Source organism: Chlamydotis macqueenii, chromosome 2 (genome assembly GCF_036417535.1).
Source record: "Chlamydotis macqueenii isolate bChlMac1 chromosome 2, bChlMac1.mat, whole genome shotgun sequence".
Classification (NCBI taxonomy): Eukaryota; Metazoa; Chordata; class Aves; order Otidiformes; family Otididae; genus Chlamydotis; species Chlamydotis macqueenii.
In genome coordinates, this window is record NC_141557.1 from 58456130 (window position 1) to 58476983 (window position 20854).

Here is a 20854-nt window from a genome sequence, read left to right on the forward strand (position 1 = left end):
TGCTTGACAGCCCTAGTAAATTCAGAATGATCTATTCATTCATCAATATGTGTGTATAATTTCCATTAAGCTCAATAAAATTTGTGTACAGCTTTAATAACTAGAGTCTTTTAACACTTTAGTGTCTTGCTAATTGCCAGGGAGATTTCATAAGTAGGCTGAGATATTTCCCCAGCTTTTAAGGCTCTGGGAGCATTGATTGAAAAAGTAAGGAAGGATTAACTTTCTTATAGGAGTAAGAATGGGAGGATCTTTGCTGGAAGATCCTTCTTCTGCACATCTTGGCTGGTGTGTCTGTCCCAGTCTGCTAGGACACTTTCCTAACCTTTAGTGTGGGGAGTACAAGTTCCTGTTGACCCAAGTTGCAGGCACTTGCAGGTTGCAGGATAGGGGTGCTGAAGTCTGCAGTTGCCCTGCTCAGACTTCAGGAGTGTCTCACTGCTTAGAAACATCCTCATATTTGCACTCTGGAAATGAAAGGTTAGAAGGAAGAGTAGAAGAGAGAAGTATCTAATAACTTCATATTGTGCTCTAACACAATTTGACCATGTTTTCATTTCAGAGGTTAATATATTCAACTTGAATTTGTTGAATCATGTGAAGCAATATTTCAAAGCATCCTCTAGGAAACAAAAAAAAAAGAAGAGTATATATATGATGGTTAGCTTATTTTATAGGACTGAAAAATGCCTGAAGATCTTTGTAATGATTTTTGCGTGACAAAATCAGTCAAAGTTTTACTGGCCTCAGTTGTGATTATATTAAAAATAATTGCATTACTCTGGCACAACTCGTTGCTGTTCCTACATAGTTTAAATATTTTATGTAGTTTTTAAGGACTGATCGGGGGTGGGGAAAAATGCAATAATCTGTGTCATTTCTTCCGTCTCTAACCACAAGGAAACTTTCTACTATCACCATTATTGAGATATTCATCAATCAGCCTTCTGAATCTTCCTGTTTTGAATTACTTGCCTTTATTTTTTAAATGTCTGCCTACTTGTAAGCAATTTGAGTATGTTTTTGGAAACCTTAATTAGCATATGCTAAAAAAGTATGAAGTTCGAACAATTAAAATCAAGTCAGATTTCTGTCCGGTGGAGGACTTCATGAAATGGGCAATGTGCAAGTGAATATGTATAAATGCAAGTATAAAAGTATAAATGGGTGATGTGCAACTATATTGTTTTTGTTGTGCTTGTTGGAAGGGCCTTAAAAAGCAGAAATTTAGTTTGCAAAATGGCCTGCTGAGCTTTTAAATAGTCACTCAGAGAAACTGTTTATTACTTACCCAGGTGAATAATAAAGACCAATGAATACTGAAAGTGTTGCAAGATCTCTGAACGAAAGATGTAGGATTTTTTCCATGTCATAGTCGGAAGTTGTTGGTTTTTTTTTTTTTCTGTGAATACATGCAGTCAGTTTCTGATAGTATCTCAGCACTATCACTTCTGCTGTAGCTAAAGAATAGAAAATGTACATGTACAAATTTGAAAAATTGTGGGATATAGAGCAGGAGGAGAATAGAAGATGTTACCAAAAAAGAAGTTATGGTAAGAGGTAATTTCGAACTAGTTTAATGGCAGTAATTAATATTTGTTTCTTGGTTAATTCCCTAGAATCTCATATATCCTAATGATTACTGAACAGCAAAAAGAGTCTATGGGTATAAGGAATGGGGAGGGCACGGCAGAGGGCTTAGGACGATGCAGAGAAAAGATAACAAAGTCACTACCGGCATATTTATTCTTTCAAAATCAGAGAACAGTATAATAGCACTTAGCATTCCTTGTGTACTTTTTCATTCCAGATTTTCTACAGACATATTGGCATTACTTCTATGAAAGTATTTAAAATATGAATGTATTAATACTTTATATGGATAAGGCAAGGGAGGGAAACTTTCAAGAAGGAAAAATTATGCAGTTGGACAAGATTACAGAAACACTTTTTCCCAGGACTGGCACTTAAGTTTTGTCCTGTCCTGTGCTCAAACCTCTAGGCCACAGATCTCCTGGGATATCACATATTACGTATGGATGAGTTTTCAAAGTGACCTAAAAGATAGGCACCGTACTCCCTCTGAAAGGCAATAGGATTGAGGATCCTAATATCCCAAGGCCTTTCTGAAAGTCTCATCTTACATACAGTCTTAACTACTTCATCACACTCACTAAATAACAGCAGATACTTGTTAACAGCACATGTATTTGTCACTGAAAATAATTTATCCCTGCTTTGGGGCTCCTCTAAAGAAATTATACCTTTCCATTTCTCAGCCTTCTCTATACAACACCTGAGAAATAATTGTTTTCATTTTTCTTTGCCTCATTGATTGTAGAATAAATAATCCATGAATAACTCCCCACCCTCATTATTCTATTGTATCTGGTGAGCAATAACTTTTAGTTCAGTCTGTTTAAGGGCAACAGCAGGAGGGATGGAAAAGAGCAGTCAGACTCTTGAAATCCCTAAACCATAAGGCTTGGATATGGCCAGGTTGTCTCAGTCATCTCTTGTAGGTGAAAATCTTAATGGTGCCTTAATGCAGCTTGCTTCCTGGCCTGCTCCTGGGGTGAGAATTAATTACCAAATGAAAACGTCTGCATTAGCGGCTCCTGCAGCCCCAGCTCTCTGCGGGCGGAATGGTGCTCACCCCCACAGAACAAGGAGGACTCGCCTGCTGGCCGCCTGTCTCGGATCCCGGCAGGCTGGAGCTCGAGGAGCCGCTGCCACCTGGGTGTGCGGGGAAGCGGCGGGGAAGGAGGCAGGAACCGGCCGCGGGGGCTGCCGCTGCGCCCCCCGGGGGCGGGCAGGGGCCGCGGGCGCTGCGCGGCACGGCGCCTCCGCGCCCAGCGTCAGCACCGCGGACAGCGGCATCGGCGCGGCCTCCCCGCGGCTCGGCCCCGGCCCCCATCGCCGCCGCCGTCCCCCTCCTCTGGCTCCGAACCAGGCGAGGGAGGACGAGCAGGGTCCTGGAGGCCGGAGGGGCGCAGAGGAAGAGGGAGGAGCTGGAGGAAACAGAGGCAAGGGGAGGGGAGCGCTAGGGAGCGGATTTTCCCTTCTGCTGCTTTTTTTTTTTTTTTTTTTTTTTTTTTTTTTTGGCGGGGGGGAGGTTGCTGCTGCCGGTGGCAACGTTTCCTCCTGCTGGAAGATGATGAATACATGGGGAGAGAGGCTCTGAGCCTGCTTCTCTGCTGCGGGAGTGTCTCCTTCTCCCTCCCTCCCTCCCTCTCCCTCCCTCTCCCTGCTCCTGTGTGAGTGTGTGTTTGGCTCCCCGGCTGTGTGTGCGCGTACACTGTGTATATATATCTGAGCTGGGAGGTTATTGCAAGCCTCTCTCAGTAGCGCTGCTCTGTGCAGGAAGAAGGGCTCAGCTGCAGTGGTAGCATCAACAGCAGCATTAGCGGCACCAATAGCTTTTTCCGCCTTTCTCCCTTCCCTTCATCTCCATCTCCCTTTCCCTCCCTCCCCCCACGTCTTTTTGGGGATTGCTTTTTTTTTATTATTATTTCTCTTCTACAATCCCTGTTATTTGATACTTCGTGGCTTTTTTCAACCCCTTCTTCTGAGAAGGAGGTACACACACACACACACACACAAACAAACACAGAGAAATAAGGGAAAGAAAAGTACCGGGACTTATCCTGCTGCTGCAAACCCAGAGACAGCAGACGAAGAGGGGGGTTGGCTTTACCCTAAGGTAAAGCCCTGCCCCCTTTACCTCCTCGCCGCCTCCTCCGAGAAAGAGAAGGAGAGAAAGAGAAGGGGCCAAAGTGGAGAAAAGCAGGTCTTCTGCGGCTGGCATTTGGAGTACAGGGAGCCAGGAAGTGAAGGATGGTTGTGGTTACCCGAGCTGGCTGCAGGGCAGCTCTCTTCCTCTGGATTTTCAGCAGTATTAGCTGCAGAGCCAGGACTGCTCTGCCTGCATCTCGTAAGTACCCCTTTTTTAAGAAGCATGCACAATTTCAGTTCTGCAATAAGGCACAGGGGAATTCCTACAACTCTGGGAGGTTGGTTATTTTTTTTTCTGCTGGTGAATCTCGTGTTTGATTTTTCTGTGTATTTGTATGTGTATGTGTGCACTGTGGTTTGACACTGTCCGCACTGCTCCCCATCAGATCTTCCTCAGTGTAGACGATTTCAGTGGTAGCTGGTGTGGAAAGTTGAAAGACCTGTTCTATGATGTAGTCTTGGTTCTGCAATGGGAGTCAGAAGGAGAAAGGAATCAAATAGAAGCTGTTCAAAGTTTGGGGGTGATCTTTGGTTGGTTGATTGGTTTGTTTTGTTTTGATTTCTTTCCCACCTTTCTGAGAAGGTATGCAATTTGCATTTGGAAGTACTTCACTTCCACGGTTGTGTGAAGGAAAAGAGGAGATGCGAGCGGTTTTCATAAATAGTGTTTTATCAAGGAGCAGCAAGAGAAAATTTTGTCTCATTTGAAGAGGAAAGAATGATGGTGAGTTGATGAGAGGGAACTGAGCCAGGATAGCTTTTCTTGAGAGCAAAGTTTTGCTTCCCATAATAAAATGTGCAATTGCCACCCTAGGGAGGCAGAAATAGCAGAGAAATGATCAAGCATCTGCTGAAATGCTGAACTTCAGACTGGAGGAGTGCAGAGCACCTGTACAGGACCCAGTTCTGCTGTCAGTGTAAAAATGACAGCGTACTTATTGATTTCAATGGGTGTTAGATCAAATCTTTTAACATTGCACTGAGCTACAGTTTCCAGCAAAACATTTGCAGGTAGATGTCAGTGTTAAGTATTTAGTGGTTTCTCTTCAGACCGTGTAAAGCATTTGCCATTTGCAAAGTATTTTTGAAATGCGTACTGAAATGAAGCAGTACATTTTAATAGAATCATTAAAAATAGACACTACTGTTGACTTCCTCTGCTGTTTATAGAGGAAAGAAATGTTCTGAGATGTTACAGATAGATGTGTTGGGATTGTGTGTATGTGAATGGGGGCTGATTCTACTGACCAAGCAGAGGACTGCCTTAGAATGTAATGTATATACTGCATAGAGATCTATGTGGATAATTATATTTATTTATATGTTTCTGTGGGCGCAGGAATGAACAATGCGATGATTAGGGAACTGAAGCACTGCTATACTTTTTCAGTGGGTTTCTAGCTGTTATCATCTAATATCTACTGAAAAATAAAACAATGTTCTTGTTCCAGGATTTGCTTACACTTAGACATTTATTTGTGTGTCAACAGAAAAGGTACAGCAATGTCTGCATTGTATATAGATTTCAAAGGCTGTTCGGTTTCAAAGGATGTTCAGTTATTTTTCTACCTTTGATTTAGGAGAAATATTGATCCTGAGGTTTACTGCTTAGTTTTGACCAGCTGTCTTTTGAATATTATTTCTTCATGGTCATCTCTCAGGCTTTGCATAACAGGAATATAGAGGGGAAAGAAAAAGATTTATGATGTGAGAAATCTGTTCTTGGAAAACAAAGTTCCCTATATTGCTTTTTAAAAATAGGATTTCTGAGCATTTTTTTGTGTGTGTGTCATTTAGAAACTAATGGCTGTAGTTTAACTTGAAAATTACCTACAGTAGGCTATCTGATTACCCAACAAACAAATCTTTAACTTTTGAGAGAAGTTAGTTGAGAAGTTAATGGTTGTAGTAACATCACTAAAACCAGAAGTTCCATGAATAAAGGATATATATAATCTTAATTCCAATTTACTTATATACAGTCTCATCTTTACAATGTTTTTCAGATATTCAAAGATTTTTTTATATTAATTCACTTTCCAAGAGCTTATCCACTGCACTCCTTATGTAGAGTATAGCATTTCATTTCTGACTCTCCTCTGAAAGTGAAATGGAGCTAGATTTGTTTACTGGAAACAGAAATATAGCTAGAAGTACACGTCAGCCTTAAGGTTACAAAAGGAATGTTCACATTGCAATACGTGCCTAAAATTCTTGTAAAGACGGGCGGGTGCTTGGGAAGTGGTACCACGGTAGGAACTCAAGTGCTGTGTCACAGTATTTTGGTGCACCACTTAACTGGTTATTCTGTTGCACACTTTAGGTATACAAACTCTGCTGTGTTTTCTGGGAATGTTTGTCACTTTGTATGCAACTGATTGTGAATGGAATTGGGGAGTTTTGTTCTCCTATGACAAGGGAATGCACTTAGTTTTTTGTCTCTTTTTTTTTCTCATCAGTTGATTTTGAACATTGTATTGGGAATACTTCTGAAAGAATTAGAAGTTGTGTGAAATGCAACTTTGATGTAAAACTGATTTCCAACCACATTTTTATTTTCTCCTCCATTGCTACTTTGTGTTTTGACTTTCAAGTAATTAACAACAGCAAATTTATTCTTCACAGTATTTTTTAGGAAGTATGCAAGTTTCACGGTGTACAGTGAATTACGAGTCTCTATATATGAGCTTGCTATTGAATATTTTCTTACAGTCTGCTTGTGCTGACATAGAAAAGGTACAGTTTTTGGAAAGAGTAGAATTGGACGTCATTTATGTGAATATATTGCATCTCAAATGCTTGTTTACTTTGCAAAGTCAGTAAATCTATCTCTGTCATTAAAATGATGTCTCAGTAATACTGATTCAGAAGTGATGGTGAACTGAATCTCATTCGGTTTTATTTCAAGATTAAGTGACTGTTGAAAGCCCATCTTGTAGTACAATAAACATACACCGTGATACAGTGTCACACACACTAATACTCAGAACTTACTGTAATTTTTATTCAAAGTCATGTTTTTCATACCTTGGCAATAAATTGTTCATATTCCTGCATTTTTTTTAAATAACCAGGGAGGGATCAAAACACTTTTAACTTCTGGAATCAAGGCTAATGAACAGCTCAACCAGGAGAGGTCATCACAAGATAAAAAGTAACACAGAAAATACAAATTTAGGGCTTTATAGTCTTTTACGTGACTTAAAGATGGAATGATAAGAATGTGACTATGGATAGACTAAATTTCACTTGTGTTCTTATAAAAAAAACAAAGCAGTGACTTTTTCTTAATGATAATGTTAAAGGGATTAATCATAGGATCATCTGCTTTTTTATGAAAGAGACTTACTTAAAAAATAATTGTCTTTCACAGCTAGGTTTTATTTTTGGTCATGTCTCGTTATGTGCAATGCAAATCTGATCAGTAAAGAACTATTAAAACTTCTAGTTCTGATACATTTCATGCTTTTGCAGTAGGTCTCATACAAGTGTGGAAGTTGAAGTTTAACTCCATTTTACAATAGTTAATTCAGAAATCAAATGAGGGGCAGGTATAGTAAATCATTAAGATTTGTGTATGAGGAAAAATAAGCATCTTTTAGTCTTGACTGCATGGCATCTAGACTTTCCTTAATAGCTTAGGTAAGCAAGAAAATATTTAAGAAGTGTAATATCCCTTTTGAAAGAGCAAAGCATTGTTACAAGAAATTTATTTTGAGGAGTTCTGGACTATATAGAATTACAGAATCTATCCTTTCAGTTCATGGTGCCTGGATGTTGGGTATGTGGGGATGTCATATCTTCTATTAGATTCTCTCTCAGGAATCGTTCTCTTCCAGATAATTTTTCAGACATGATGGTATTATGGTATTATCTGGTCAATTCTAGTTGTGTTTCTGTTACATTTGATTAACATTTCTTAGTTTAGGTCCTGCTGTCTGGGTGTAAACTGAGAGATCCCATGGAATTTAGTTTCAAGTATACAAAAAAGTTTTCATGTAGGTTTAATGTTTAATCATTTCCCTTACCCCTGGATGTCAAAGTACTTACAAATATACTAAACTTTTAAACTAAGGGCTTAATTTTCCTTTAAGACCATAGGATTTTATAACATTAAACATACGCTTTCTTTTTTTTTTTTCTTTTAGAACACTTTAGCTATAAATTAGACCAAAATTTACATCCATCATTATATAATACTGTTATTTAAGGTGCTATACATCACTATATAACAAAATTAATAGGTAAACAGCAGTTTGTTAATTGGTTATTATTTAACAACATTTAATTGAGTTACTTAGAATGATTTTTTAAATTAATATACTTTGTATAGAGCAATGTGTTACCTTACTAAATAATCTGCTGTCATTTCCAAATCGGTGACAGCATCTAGAGCTTGCATGAATGCTGAAAAGCCGAAGTTTCAGAGTCCTTAACTTCTGTCTATGCAACATTGCACACAGCCTGATTTCAGACATTAGTCTATATACAGAAAGTCTGATTCAAAGTTTGATGTGGTCAGTGGGCATAGAATCAAATGGAAATGTAATTGAATTAATGTTTTAAGAACTGGTCTTTTCTTGCATTCTTTTTACTTATGTTTTTAGTTCATTTATTTTTTTAAACTCTAGTGCAATAATATGGACTAAGACACAAAAACTTCTTCAGTAGGTGGTCCAGTCTGCAAGAAAGTTTGAAAGTGAAGTTAAAGGCTATGAACCGAAAACTTGTCTCTGCAAACATTGGCTGTTTCTTTTGCAAGGAGATGAGAAATATTTTCTCATTGTCTCTCATTTTTTTACTCAGGTACTTTAAACATATTTGAAAGATTACTTCAGTTGATGCAGTTGTGACAGGAAATTCTTTACATATAATATATTAATCAGACGTTAGAAACTATAGATCTATAAGATAAGTCACATCACTATGACTCTGTGACAGACAGCAGGTTTTCCTATACGAGTTCTTTAGGAATTTCAACTTAGATCTCTAAATCTTATAAAGCATCAAATCTGATGTTCAATGTTTAGTAATTATAACAATATGTAAGACTTTATAATACTCTTAATACTTGATGCAGTAACAAACTATGCACAAACCATGGAGGTTTTCTACATTTCCTTTTTCTACATATACAGAAGCTGATCTACCTCTGAGCATTCTAACTCACAGGTCAAACGTAAGATAACTAGACTAAGGTTTGCCACCACCAATATCTGTATTTCCTAAATACCAGTCATGCTGGGTCTTACAAAAGTACTTACACTTGCAAATGTGTTTCAGTCACTTCAGATAGCAAATGTTAGAGAAACAATATCCATCTTCCTCATCAGATGAAACTCAAAGTGACTTTTTCATTTTGTTAGTCTTCAAAATTTTAAAGAATAAATTTAAAGTTGTAGCAGTGCTAAGAAAGAAGTAATTTGATCAAAACCTGATTTCCAAAATCCACATGAATGTGGGATCCTTCTTTGAAAGATCAGGAAGATCTGTGGAACACGGAGTGCAGTCTAGTAGCTTGAATCTTCTCCCACAAAAGGAAACAGAAGTTGTACCGCTGATTTTAAGAACTGTATGGTTACATTTTTTGTCAGAGAGAAGTTCATGATTCAGTCCATTGGAATGAGATACTAGAAATGATTAAAAGGTTCTTCATACTTCGGCCTTTGAACTAACATTGATTTTATTTGTATTACACTTCATTTATTCAGCTAATTTATTGGCATTGCAAAGATAGATAATCTGAGACCACCAACTAATTGTAGAACATCTTAAATCTCCAAATTTGGTGATGTAGGAAATTGTGGTAATTAGTAATCAATTCTTCTAAGCCATTTGGAGTTCTAGCCTTGAATATATCATAGATATAGTAGAAGCATTCCCAAGACTGATGTTTGACATTTACAAAGAACTTGGGCACATCTATGTTTTGATAGCTCTGCAATTTCAGAAGCAACATCACAAAGTTGAGACTTTTCCTGCCTCAGAAATTGTCTCACTATTCATGCACTGCTAGCCACTTCCTATTTGTTCCTTAAGCTTGAACAACTGATTTCAGAGTAGAGAAGGATATTGGCATTCACATTTACCTCTTTCCTCTGCCCAGAAAAGTCTAGAAATTTTTTGGCTTTACAATCTCCTTTAAGAAGTGTTTTTTTTCAGACATTTAACTTAACTGGTCATGCTAAGCCCACTGAGGGACTGAAAGATTTATTTACACTTAGAGTTCATAATTTGATGTTAATATTTATCAGCATTTTAAATATTTATCAAATATTTTATTTTCAGCTTTGTACACACTCAAAAAAAAATATTTTAAATAAATCAATGACTAAAATTCTCTCAACATTGCTAGGAATTTTGTTGCTGGTTTTGCATTTGTATCAGTAATAGCTAAGGTTGGGTTACAACTTTAAATGTGTAAATAAAATAAGCAGCTAAAAATACTTTTTAGCAACCAGGGAGCATCTGAACTGTTCTAGCCAAAGGATTTTCCATCCCACAAATTAATGGGATACTTTAGAATGAACATTTATTATTTGTGTCTTTAGAATATTTGAAGTCCTAGTTTACAGGGAAAGTAACATTTTCTTGTAGAAATTAAATAACCTGTTTAGATATCTAAATTAAATATTCTGTTTGATTTTGTAAAAACTGCTATATCATTTAGTATTTTGTAACCTTTGCTAAGGAAGATCAGCCATGCAGATGCTGCATTTCTCTCTACTTTCTCTGTTTCTTTCTCTGTCTCTGTTATAGAAGTTATCTGCCTATAAGCATTTTTTTTGCATCAAGTCTAGAGGTGTGCCACTGTCCATTTTTTTAATCACCTAAGTGGTGACAAAGCCTTGTCTATGTCACTGATTTATTGCTCAATCGTCTTATATACTTACAGTGATATTTACTGTGAAGCCAGTGAAAACCTGGAATTTAGAGGGAAGGAATACAGAAGAAGATCAGCAGATGAGCTGAGGACACTGCAAGGGCCCATTTCCATAAGGGGCAGCAGGAAGTCTATGCTGGAAAGTTTGCCAGAGAGGAAAAGGAAGAATCACTGCCATAACAAATGGAAGCTTAAAAATATATGGGCCCAATGCAATGAGTTGCAACACAGCAGGCAAGGCAAGGAAATTGCAATATATTTTAGGCTTTCATGTCTTACATACTTTGTTTAAATGTAAAGTTCTTGAAACACAGTTTGAAATGCAGTTAAATTGGGATGGCATTTTGCTCCCAGTTACATTTATGGGAATAGTAGGAAGACTACGGTTGGGAAAACCTCTACGTATTAAAACCAAACCAACAAACAATAAAACAAAAATCTTTAATTTACACTCTGTTGACCCTGTTTCTGAACACAGCTGCCTTACTAAGATCTCTACACTCTACCCAGATTGTCAATGAGACATAGAAAGGGTTGGTACATGTTCATTTTTATATTTTCCCTGAATACAAATAAAAATTCAGATATCTTTAAGAAGATGAGGAAAAAGTGAAAATAAGGAAAATAAATTTAAAAGACATAATTAAAAATGAAAAGTAACAGCCTCCCACCATTGTTCTGAACCATGAAAAAAAAAGAGAGGGGAGCTGAAGAGAGGTTGTCTCCCATATGATGACAGCAACATGTTTTGTTTCTGCTGAGGAATAGAGTCAGAGGGAGTAGCTTGCCCTATCCACAGCATTAGCATTGGATTAGGAGAAGACTGAGCTTCTGTGAAAAATGGAGTCAGAAGCATTTCCTGCACAGGGCAGGCCCTGCTGGCTGCATGGCCCCAGGCTTCAGCAAGCTGTACTCTTTAATGTGCTTTCCTTCGCTTTTACATCCAAAAAATTATGCTACTGGGCATACTGTCAGTTCTATGATGAATGTCCTATCTACTTCATCCCTGGTATGGCCAAGCTATTAGAAATGATAGTGAAATTCCCTATAGATAAGAGATGGTATCCATTTCAATTCCAGCCTTCTTCCAAAAACACACACCACTAGACTGCACACCAATTTGTTTCTCCTCTTAATTTATTTGCCATTTCTCACATACCTCCTTTCTCATTTTATTAGTCATCTTATTCCCTGCTCTCTGCCCTCTCCCCACCCTTTCCTCCAGCGATAAACTGACTCCACTGACTTCTCTTGGATTTTCATTGATTCATCACCATATTGAGTAATTTGCTGAGCCTGAAACTAAGGGAGATTGTCTTCATTGATTCCTGATTAATTCATCCGTATATGAAAGCTAGGTACACAGGTAATAATTCAATTGAAATTCCTTCACTGGGTAATTGCTGTGCCATAATCCTGGCATATTAAATCAGATAATCAGATATTATGAATGTAGTTAGGATTCATTTTTTTTCCAAAAACAATTATTAAAATATCATTATAATGAATGCTTTTATTAACTCTGTTTATAATTATGCATAAAATGCACTTCCAGACTTTAGGTCTGTACAGTGCGTATACATTATACACATGGAAAAAATTGTGTCAAAGGAATGCTATGAGTGAATCATGCTCCCAAATTTACATATTCATACCTTATAAGGCTTATATAGCTTATAAGGATCACTGAACCCAGCTACGGTGATATGGTAGGTTGTGTTACTACCTTCATCCACTTTACACATTATAGAATCATAGAATCAACAAACCACAGAATGGTTTGAGTTGGAAGGGACCTTTAAAGATCATCTAGTCAAACTCCCCTGCCACGGGCAGGGACATCTTCCACTGGACTAGGTTATTCAAAGCCCTGTCCAACTTGACCTTGAACACTTGCAGGGCTGGGGCATCCACAACTTATCTGGGCAAACTGCTTCAGAATTTCTTTCTTCTGTCTAATCTAATTCTACTTTCTTTTCTTTTAAAACCGTTACCCCCAACCTATCACTACATGCCCTGGTAAAAAGTCTTTCTCCATCTTTCTTGTACACCCCCTTTAAGTATGGAAAGGCCTCAATAAGGTCTTCCTGGAGCCTTCTCTTTTCCAGGATAAACAGCTCCAACTATCTCAGCCTTTCTTTATGAAAGGGAGAAGCTCCCTGCCATTTTTGTGGTCCTTCTCTAGACCCACTCCAAAAGGTCCATGTCTTTCCTGTACACTGGACGTAGTACTCCTGTTGGAGTCTCACGAGAGAGGAATAGAGGGGCAGAATCACCTCCCTCCACCTGCTGGCCACACTTCTTTTGAGGCAGCCCAGGGTATGGTTGGCTTTCTGGGCCTCAAGCGCAGATTGCCAGCTCAGACCTAATTTTTCATCTGCCAACATCCCCAAGTCCTCCTCCTCAGGGCTGCTCTCAATCCATTCATCACCCAGTCCATATTGCTACTGGGGATTGCCCTGACCCAAATGTAGGACCTTACACTTGACCTTGTTGAACTTCATGAGTTTCACATGGGACCACTCCTTAAGCCTGTGCCTAAGGCACAAACTGCACTTGGTGTAATCCATAAGCTTGCTAAAGGTGTGCTCAACCGCACTGCCTATGTCATTAATAAAAGTATTTAATAATACCGTTCCCAATACAGACTCTGAGGGACACCACTCATTAATGATCTCCATTTGGACATTGAGCCATTGACTGCAACTCTTTGGGCTTGGCTATCCAGCCAATACTTATACATCTAAGAGTCCATCCACCAAACCTGTGTCTCTCAAATTTAGAGACAAGGGTGTTGTGTGACACCATGTCAATGACCTTGCAGAAGTCCAGGTAGATAACATCCGTAGCTCTTCCCTTATCCAGCAATGCATTCACTCCATTGTTGAATGCCACCGGATTAGTTAGACATGATTTGCCCTGGATGAAGCCATGTTGTCTTTCTCTAATCACCTCCCTGTCATCCATATGCTTTGACATAGCTTCTAGGAGAATCTGTTCTGTGATCTTCCCAGGCAAAGAGATGAGACTGACTAGTTGGTAGTTCTCAGGGTATTCATTTTTACACTTTTTAAAAATGGATGCATTTTTTCCCCTTTTCCAGTCACTGAGAACTTTGCTTGACTGTCATGACCTTTCAGATGTGAGGGGGAGGGGCTTAGCAACTACATTTGCCAGTTCCATGAGGACCCTGGGATGCATCTCTCAGGTCCCATGGACTTGTATATTCAGGTTTCCCAGATGGTCTTGAACCTGATCTTTTCCTACAATGGGTGGGGCTTCATTCCTCCAGTCTCTGCCTTGAGATTCTGGAGCTTGAGAAATGTGGGAAATACAATTGCCAGTGAAAACTTGAGGAAAAAAGTTGTTGAGTACCTCAGCCTTTCTGTGTCAGTTGTCACCAGATATGTCTCGTTTATCAAGGGGGTACAGTTTCTTTTGTCTTCATTTTCTGACTAACGTGTCAGAAACGTGTGCTTTTGGCACATTTCCTCCCTGCATTGCATATCTCAGTCTGGAACTATGTTCTTTATCCTAGGTTTATTACTTTACATATGGCCACATTAAAATGCCTGACGTTTCCTTTTACCAGCAGACCTAGATGCCCTAAGCTTGAGACATATGTAAACTTAAATTTCAAGCCATGTTCAGCTTGAAAGAGTATGTATTTTTCTGCAGTTCAGATAATAAAGATGTTAAATAACAAAGGGCTGAAAATCAGATTTCCACTGGTTCTCACTAGAAACCACTAATTTCCTTTGTTATGGTTACATTTTAAGATATTTAGTATGTCACATTTATAATAATTCATAGAATCATAGAATCATAGAATGGTTAGGGTTGGAAAGGACCTTCAAAGGTCATCTAGTCCAACCCCCCTGCAAGGAGCAGGGACATCCCTGACTAGATCAGGTTGCTCAGAGCCTCATCCAGCCTGGCCTTGAACGTTTCCAGGGATGGGGCTTCCTCCACCTTTCTGGGCAACCTGTTCCAGTGTTCTATAACTCGCATTGTAAAAATTTTTTTCCTAATATCCAATCTAAATCTAACCCCCACTATTTTAAATAAAAATTCTGTTACTTGGTTAAAATAGTGTACACTGCCAGTCAAATGCCTCCAGAAATTAAAATTACTGTGTATGCGGAAACAGATATAAATGCATATAAATGCAAATTTGATGTGATCCGAATGTGTCATCTCAGAAAAAAAACAAAACAAAACAAAACAAAACAAAACAAAACAAAATACCTTCAAAACATCAGGATACTTTGACGAGATCTATTTTTTTTTATAAATCCACATTGATTTGCACTAATTACATTTACCTCCTTTAGATTTTTGTTAAACAGATTCTATTATTTTGTCTAGCAGCAATATTAGTTGGAGCAGCTTGTAATTACACAGGTCACCTTCTTCAGCGCACACTGTACTTTCTTTGAGTTGTTTGGAATTTCCTTGGCATTCCAAGGGTTACTGAAAATCAGCAATAACAATGCTCAGAGATGTTCTCAGATACACATTGCCCTGCTGGTTTGAAACTGTCTAGCCTTGTTAGCTTCTGTTTTAATCTCTTCCTCAGTTTTTATTGGAATGTAAATTGTTTTGCTGCCACTCTGGGGTCTGACTATGCAGTCTTGTTTGTTTTCCTAACACTGTATATTTTTGTCTTTTCTACATGGCTGGCAATTTCACCACTTGCAATTTTTTGGTAGGGATCCTTTTGCTCCTGATCTTCTCTCTCACTTTATTTTTCTTCTTTTGAAAAACTAAACATGCTTTTTTGTTTGTTTGTTTTATTTTCCTTATGTTTTCTGTGCATAGAATAATTAAACTTTGTATCCTTTTGCTTATAATTTTTCTGTATTTGTTAGATTCTGATTTATAGAATCACAGAATGGTTGAGGTTGTAAGGAACTGCTGAAGGTCATCTTGCCTTGCTCAAGCAGGGTCACCTAGAGCAGACTGCCCAGGACCATGTCCAGAGGGCTCCAGATATTCAGCAACCTCCCTGGTTCTATCTCCTGTCCAAGGAGATACTCCACAACCTTGCTTGGCAACCTGTGCCAGTGCTCTGTTACCCTCATAGTGAAAAAGTTTCCCCTGATGTTCAGATGGAACCGCCTGTGTTTCAGCGTGTGCCCATTTCCTGACAGGTTCCTGTCAGCCCATTTCTCCAGCCCATTGAGGTCCCTCTGGATGACAGCATGACCCTCTGGCATATCAGCCGTTCCTCACAGTTTTGTGTCATCAGGAAACTTTTTGCTGAGGGTGGACATCGTCCAGATCATTATACAAAGATGTTGAACAGGACTGGACCGAGTACTGACCCCAAGGGTACTCCAACTACACTTCATGCCACGTGCTCTCTGGGGCTGGCCATTCAGCCAGTTTTTAATCCACTTCACTGTCTGCTGATGAAGCCCATACTTCATCAGCTTTTCTGTGGGGATCTTATAGGAGACAGTGTAAAAGGCCTTACCAAAGTCCAGGTAGACAATTATCAACTGCTCTTCTGTCATCTACCAGGCCAGTCATTTCATCATAAGATTTTATCAAGTTGGTCAACCACGACCACTGGTTGGTGGAGACACACTGACTGCTTCTGATGATTTTTTTTTTTTTGTCCTTAATGTGCCTGGAAGTGGTTTCCAGCATCAGCTGCTCTATCACCTTCCCAGGAACTGAAGCGAGGCTGACTGGCCTGTAGTTCCCTGGGTCGTCTTTCTTGCCCTTCAGGATCGGAGTGACATCTGCTTTCCTCCAGTCCTCAGGCAGCTCTCTCAATCAATATATGTATTGTCAAGCATTTGCTAAAGTGTTTTTAAACAATTCCCATTCACAGTCAAGTTTTTCTGTTTGAACTCTTAAATTCTGAAGAGGTCTAGCTACTACTGCTAGTAAATATACTTAATAATGCATTTATACCTCCATCAAGGAGCAACCGAAATATGTCATTAATACTAGAAACACATATACAGAAAATGTTTATTTAGAAAAAGATCCAGAAGACTAGTAAGAACACTATCCAAGGCCAAACTCAGTATTTAAACTGAGTGCTTTAAAAATGAGTGCTTTAAAATAAGCCCCTGAAGACATCCAAACATTCCTGAATAAGTCTTTGATAATGATAAATATTTTATTAAATTTTTGGTTGAAATAGGACAACTATATACATAAACACATACTAGAACCAAAGTAAAAGACTACAAATGACTACAGCTACAATTCCTATTATTGAATGATAGTATAATAGAAGTGTCTGTTCACTGTGTTGCTGATGTTAATGACCCTAAATTTCAGATATACATTTTATCACTATTAGATGTTTTAATTCTGACCTATAACTTAAAATACCATACACATATAATTGTCTGTTAAATTTCTTTTTTAAATATTTAGATCTGATAGCCTGGAAATATTTGCACCTAATTAAAAAAATATATAAATTAATTTGCTTGAAAGAGAGCTTCTGAAATGGGCAAGCAAAGTCTTTCCATATACATATGCATACTAACAATAAAGTTGTCTGGCTGTGTTTTGGTATATTGTTGGTAACAGATATAATGAAGTTGCATCTTGAGTAGATGGCAGAATTTTGCAAGGAGTTACATAAAAGTTTTGTTAAGTTTTGAGGCTTTACATGTAATTTCATCTAGGACAAGGGATGTTCCTTCAGGCAGGGATGGATTACTTAATAAGTCCTCCAAGGTTAATTTTAATTTGACAAAGGGCAATAAAATCAGAATCTGGAAAAAAGGCATGCAATACATGTTTCTCATCCAGTGATGAATTTTTAAATACCCTGGGTTAATTGAACATAGGTAGTATATTCTTCCCCTGTCTTACACTTGCAAATGTTCACAGGGGAATAGTTGTCACGCAAAGATACAGGTATCTTTCAATTTCTTCTTGGTCCACATTTTCATAATTCTGCCCTATCAGATCTTCAGATCAAAGGTGATGTTACTTAATAACACAAGTAGTGGATACTTGATAATGTTAAAATCAAATGCATTTAGAATGAGATAAGCATGTTAGAAACAAGGTCTTCTGTGTTTGGGATCTGCTGTGTATAGGAGGAAGAAAAGAAACTTAAAGTATAATTTTTCTAAGAAAAAAGCCTTCTGTGAATTTAGAGTTGCAGAAGGGCTATGTGAGGACGCTGTCCTGGCAACAGTTCTGAGAGTAAATTCCAGTAAGTCTATGGTAAGGTTCTAGGGTAGTGCTTGTGTTGGGAAGTATACAGCAGCTGTTTTTTGACATCTGGAATGTGATTGTGAAGGGCTGCTCCTCGGTGCAGTGGATAAGAGAAGCCCCAGGGTATTGCTGCTAGAGGCAACTTGATGCGAGGTCTGTATGAAAGTGTCTCATCACTGCAAGAGAACAGTCCAATCTGCACAGAATGAAACATGACATATGGTTTTTACACACTGATGACTTAACTGAATGGGCCAGTGTATCAGACCATTCATTTTAGACCACAGAGATGTTATGATTTTTTTTTGTGTGTGTAATTAAATACTTGCATTAATTCTATTATCAATCAAAATCTTTTTATTTATCTTACCTACAGTCGTACAGGTGTACAGCATCAGTAATTACACTGAATTCTGGCGAAGTCCTATTGGAGTTATTTTAGTGTGTCAGAGATGAGAATTTAGTGCAATTTCACTGGAGATTTCTCAGTTGTATTCCAGATACCAGCTATTTATGTCCAGTAGCTCTTGGAAATTAATCTTTCTGGTTTTCCTTATAAAAGTATTTCTGATTAAAAAATAGTCCTTACATATGAAAGACTTGAAGATTTCTAAGTTCTTTTTGGGTAATTTAAACTCTTAATATTTCACCATGCCAAGGCATTTAATTGAATGACAGTAGCTGGATCTTTACAATTGGAAATATTGCAAGTACTGTGAAATATTTTATCACCTCACTTATATCACCTTCTCTCAGAGTATTTACATTGATCACAAAGTTATTTTCTGTGGCCTCATCTTGTCTAGATGAACACAGACATAATTTTGTGGCTGTCACCAAAGGTCTATGCACTTCATTTTTATTATCTTCAGAAAGCTTTCCTGAGCATTCTGGGTATCTCCCCTGTAATTGTCCTGTTTAACTGAATTTCATAAACACACACACACATATATGTATAAAGTGATTGGAATAGCAGGAAGGCATAACCAGACAGTGCAACTTTCATGAAGAGAAGGAGACCTTTTTTTTCTGTTAATAAAACAAGCAGATCAGGCTAATACGGAAATGTTGACAAGTTACTGGCAAACTATCATGAACAGACCTGTGTAAAAGTATATGTAGATGAAGAGCTACAGTTCTTTTTTTCAAGTAAATAATATTAAAGCACAATGTATTTAAGCAAAATATAAAAGTTTGCTGCTATTGCACAGTGGAATATGTTAACAAAGACTGTCCTCTCTGCCTAAAAATATATCCAAACAAAACAATATCCTAAATTATAAAACTCCTATATTCAAATCCTTTAAAAAGTTACCAGGGGTAAACCTCAAAATAAATGACATTGATGCAGCAACAACCAACCAAATGTGTACCAAATGTTTCACAGAAATTATATCTTATAAGAGCCACCTTCTGCTGGCCCACTTTTCATTTGAAAATGTGATCACATTCATCTGATCAAATTACTGGCTGTGGAGGAAAGGTGCTACATTATGAATTCCAGACATTAATTCCATCATCTTTCTAATTTTTCTGTGTGACATTATTAAGGAGCCAATTCTCTAAGGTAACTCGGTGTTTCTACTTTTTGGGGTTTTAACCAGGAAGGAATACATTTCACAAGAGTAGCTGTACGTCAGCTATACAAAACTAATTTGTAAAATTAGAGGGTGGTCCACTCTTTAAAACTTGTGTATGAACATCTTTTCCTGCCTCCTTGGAAATTCATTATTATTTTATTTTTTTTCTCTCCTATGTTTACTTCTTCCCTGCTGCATGGTGTCAGGCTTCCAGTTGGTTACATGAAATGGAGAAATGAAAGGCACACAGTATTTTTGGTATAGAATGACTCAAACAGTCGTTTTAAATACACTTTTATTCTGCACTGAAACATCTGTTTCTTCCAGAAGATGATGAGTGCTTCTACAGTGCTTGTCAGAATGATGTTCTAGTCCACGACTGTAGATCACAGTCACTCCACCAAATAGCACCTTATGTATTGTAACACAAAAGGGACTCAGGTTTTACCATTCTTACTTGTGTTGAGTGTTACCTACTGTGACATTAGTTCCACTGCTCTCACAGGATAATGTACTCGTCAAAGAGATCAAAACAGCAAAATGTGTGAATAATTTCTTAACACAATCCTTAGTATGAAATCAGAGAACAGTGTTTGCTATTGATGACTTAATGACTAAAAAGAAAAAGTTTAGAACTGTTTAAAATTAAATGTTAGCTTCTGTTTTGTTGAACAGAACTTGGAACAATATAAAAATTAAAAGTCCTGTTTGCTTTAAGTAATTTGTAATAAATCAGAGGAGAAAAGTACACAGAGAGATGCAGGGACATGCTCTGCCAGGTGTGCAGTGTTTTATGCTAATCTGATGCAAGCTGGGCAGTTTTCCAAGCTAACAAGAGTTCCAGAGAGATTTTTCCTCTCAGATCCCCATATTATCAGCTCCTGAGGAAACTCTTGCAGTTAAATGGAGCCATGTCGTCTAGTGATTTAGGTAGTAATTTTGAGATGCTTTGGGAGTGTACCCATGGTCCATTTTCAAACCTCACCCTTAGAAAAGTAGCGTTCATTGAGCATCCTGAATTCATCATTAATAAAAGCCAGGTTATGCAAAATAAATTAGTTCTAGCACAAATATAGACATGATTGTTGGGAAGGTTATAGAAACAAGTGAAGAAAAAAAAAATGGAATGTGTTTACTTAGCATTTGACTTTAAATGGAAAAAGGGAAGAAAGGTAGAAATGTCGTATTTATATTTTCAGAATGAGACACTTGGGTCTTTTGCAGAAAAGAAAAACAGCCCTATGATTTTAAAATTATATTAGGAGATTTCTGAATAAACAAATACATTTTTTTAAAAAAGAAAAATTCCAAATTGATTTTGTCTTTATTTTGGAGGTTTTTTTTTTTTTTTTCCTAAAACATAGCCCTTTCTCTCCAAATTAAACAAATGGTTCCAGAGTCTCAGTTCCTGCATTATTCTGACCGTAATGCTTTTTCCCCCTTCCATTATCCATTCTAT

General features: G+C 37.8%; 1 protein-coding gene across 1 annotated transcript in view; it reads left to right on the top strand.

Moving 5' to 3' along the window:
* Positions 1 to 3735: 3735 nt before the first annotated feature.
* The window catches only part of CNTNAP2 (contactin associated protein 2), a 1234090-nt gene continuing 1216971 nt past the window's right edge, over positions 3736 to 20854 (top strand). The window contains exon 1 of the mRNA XM_086743072.1: positions 3736 to 3934. Coding sequence (XP_086599198.1) covers positions 3838 to 3934 — 97 coding nt within the window. The 5' untranslated portion in view covers positions 3736 to 3837. The remainder of the gene's footprint in view (positions 3935 to 20854) is intronic.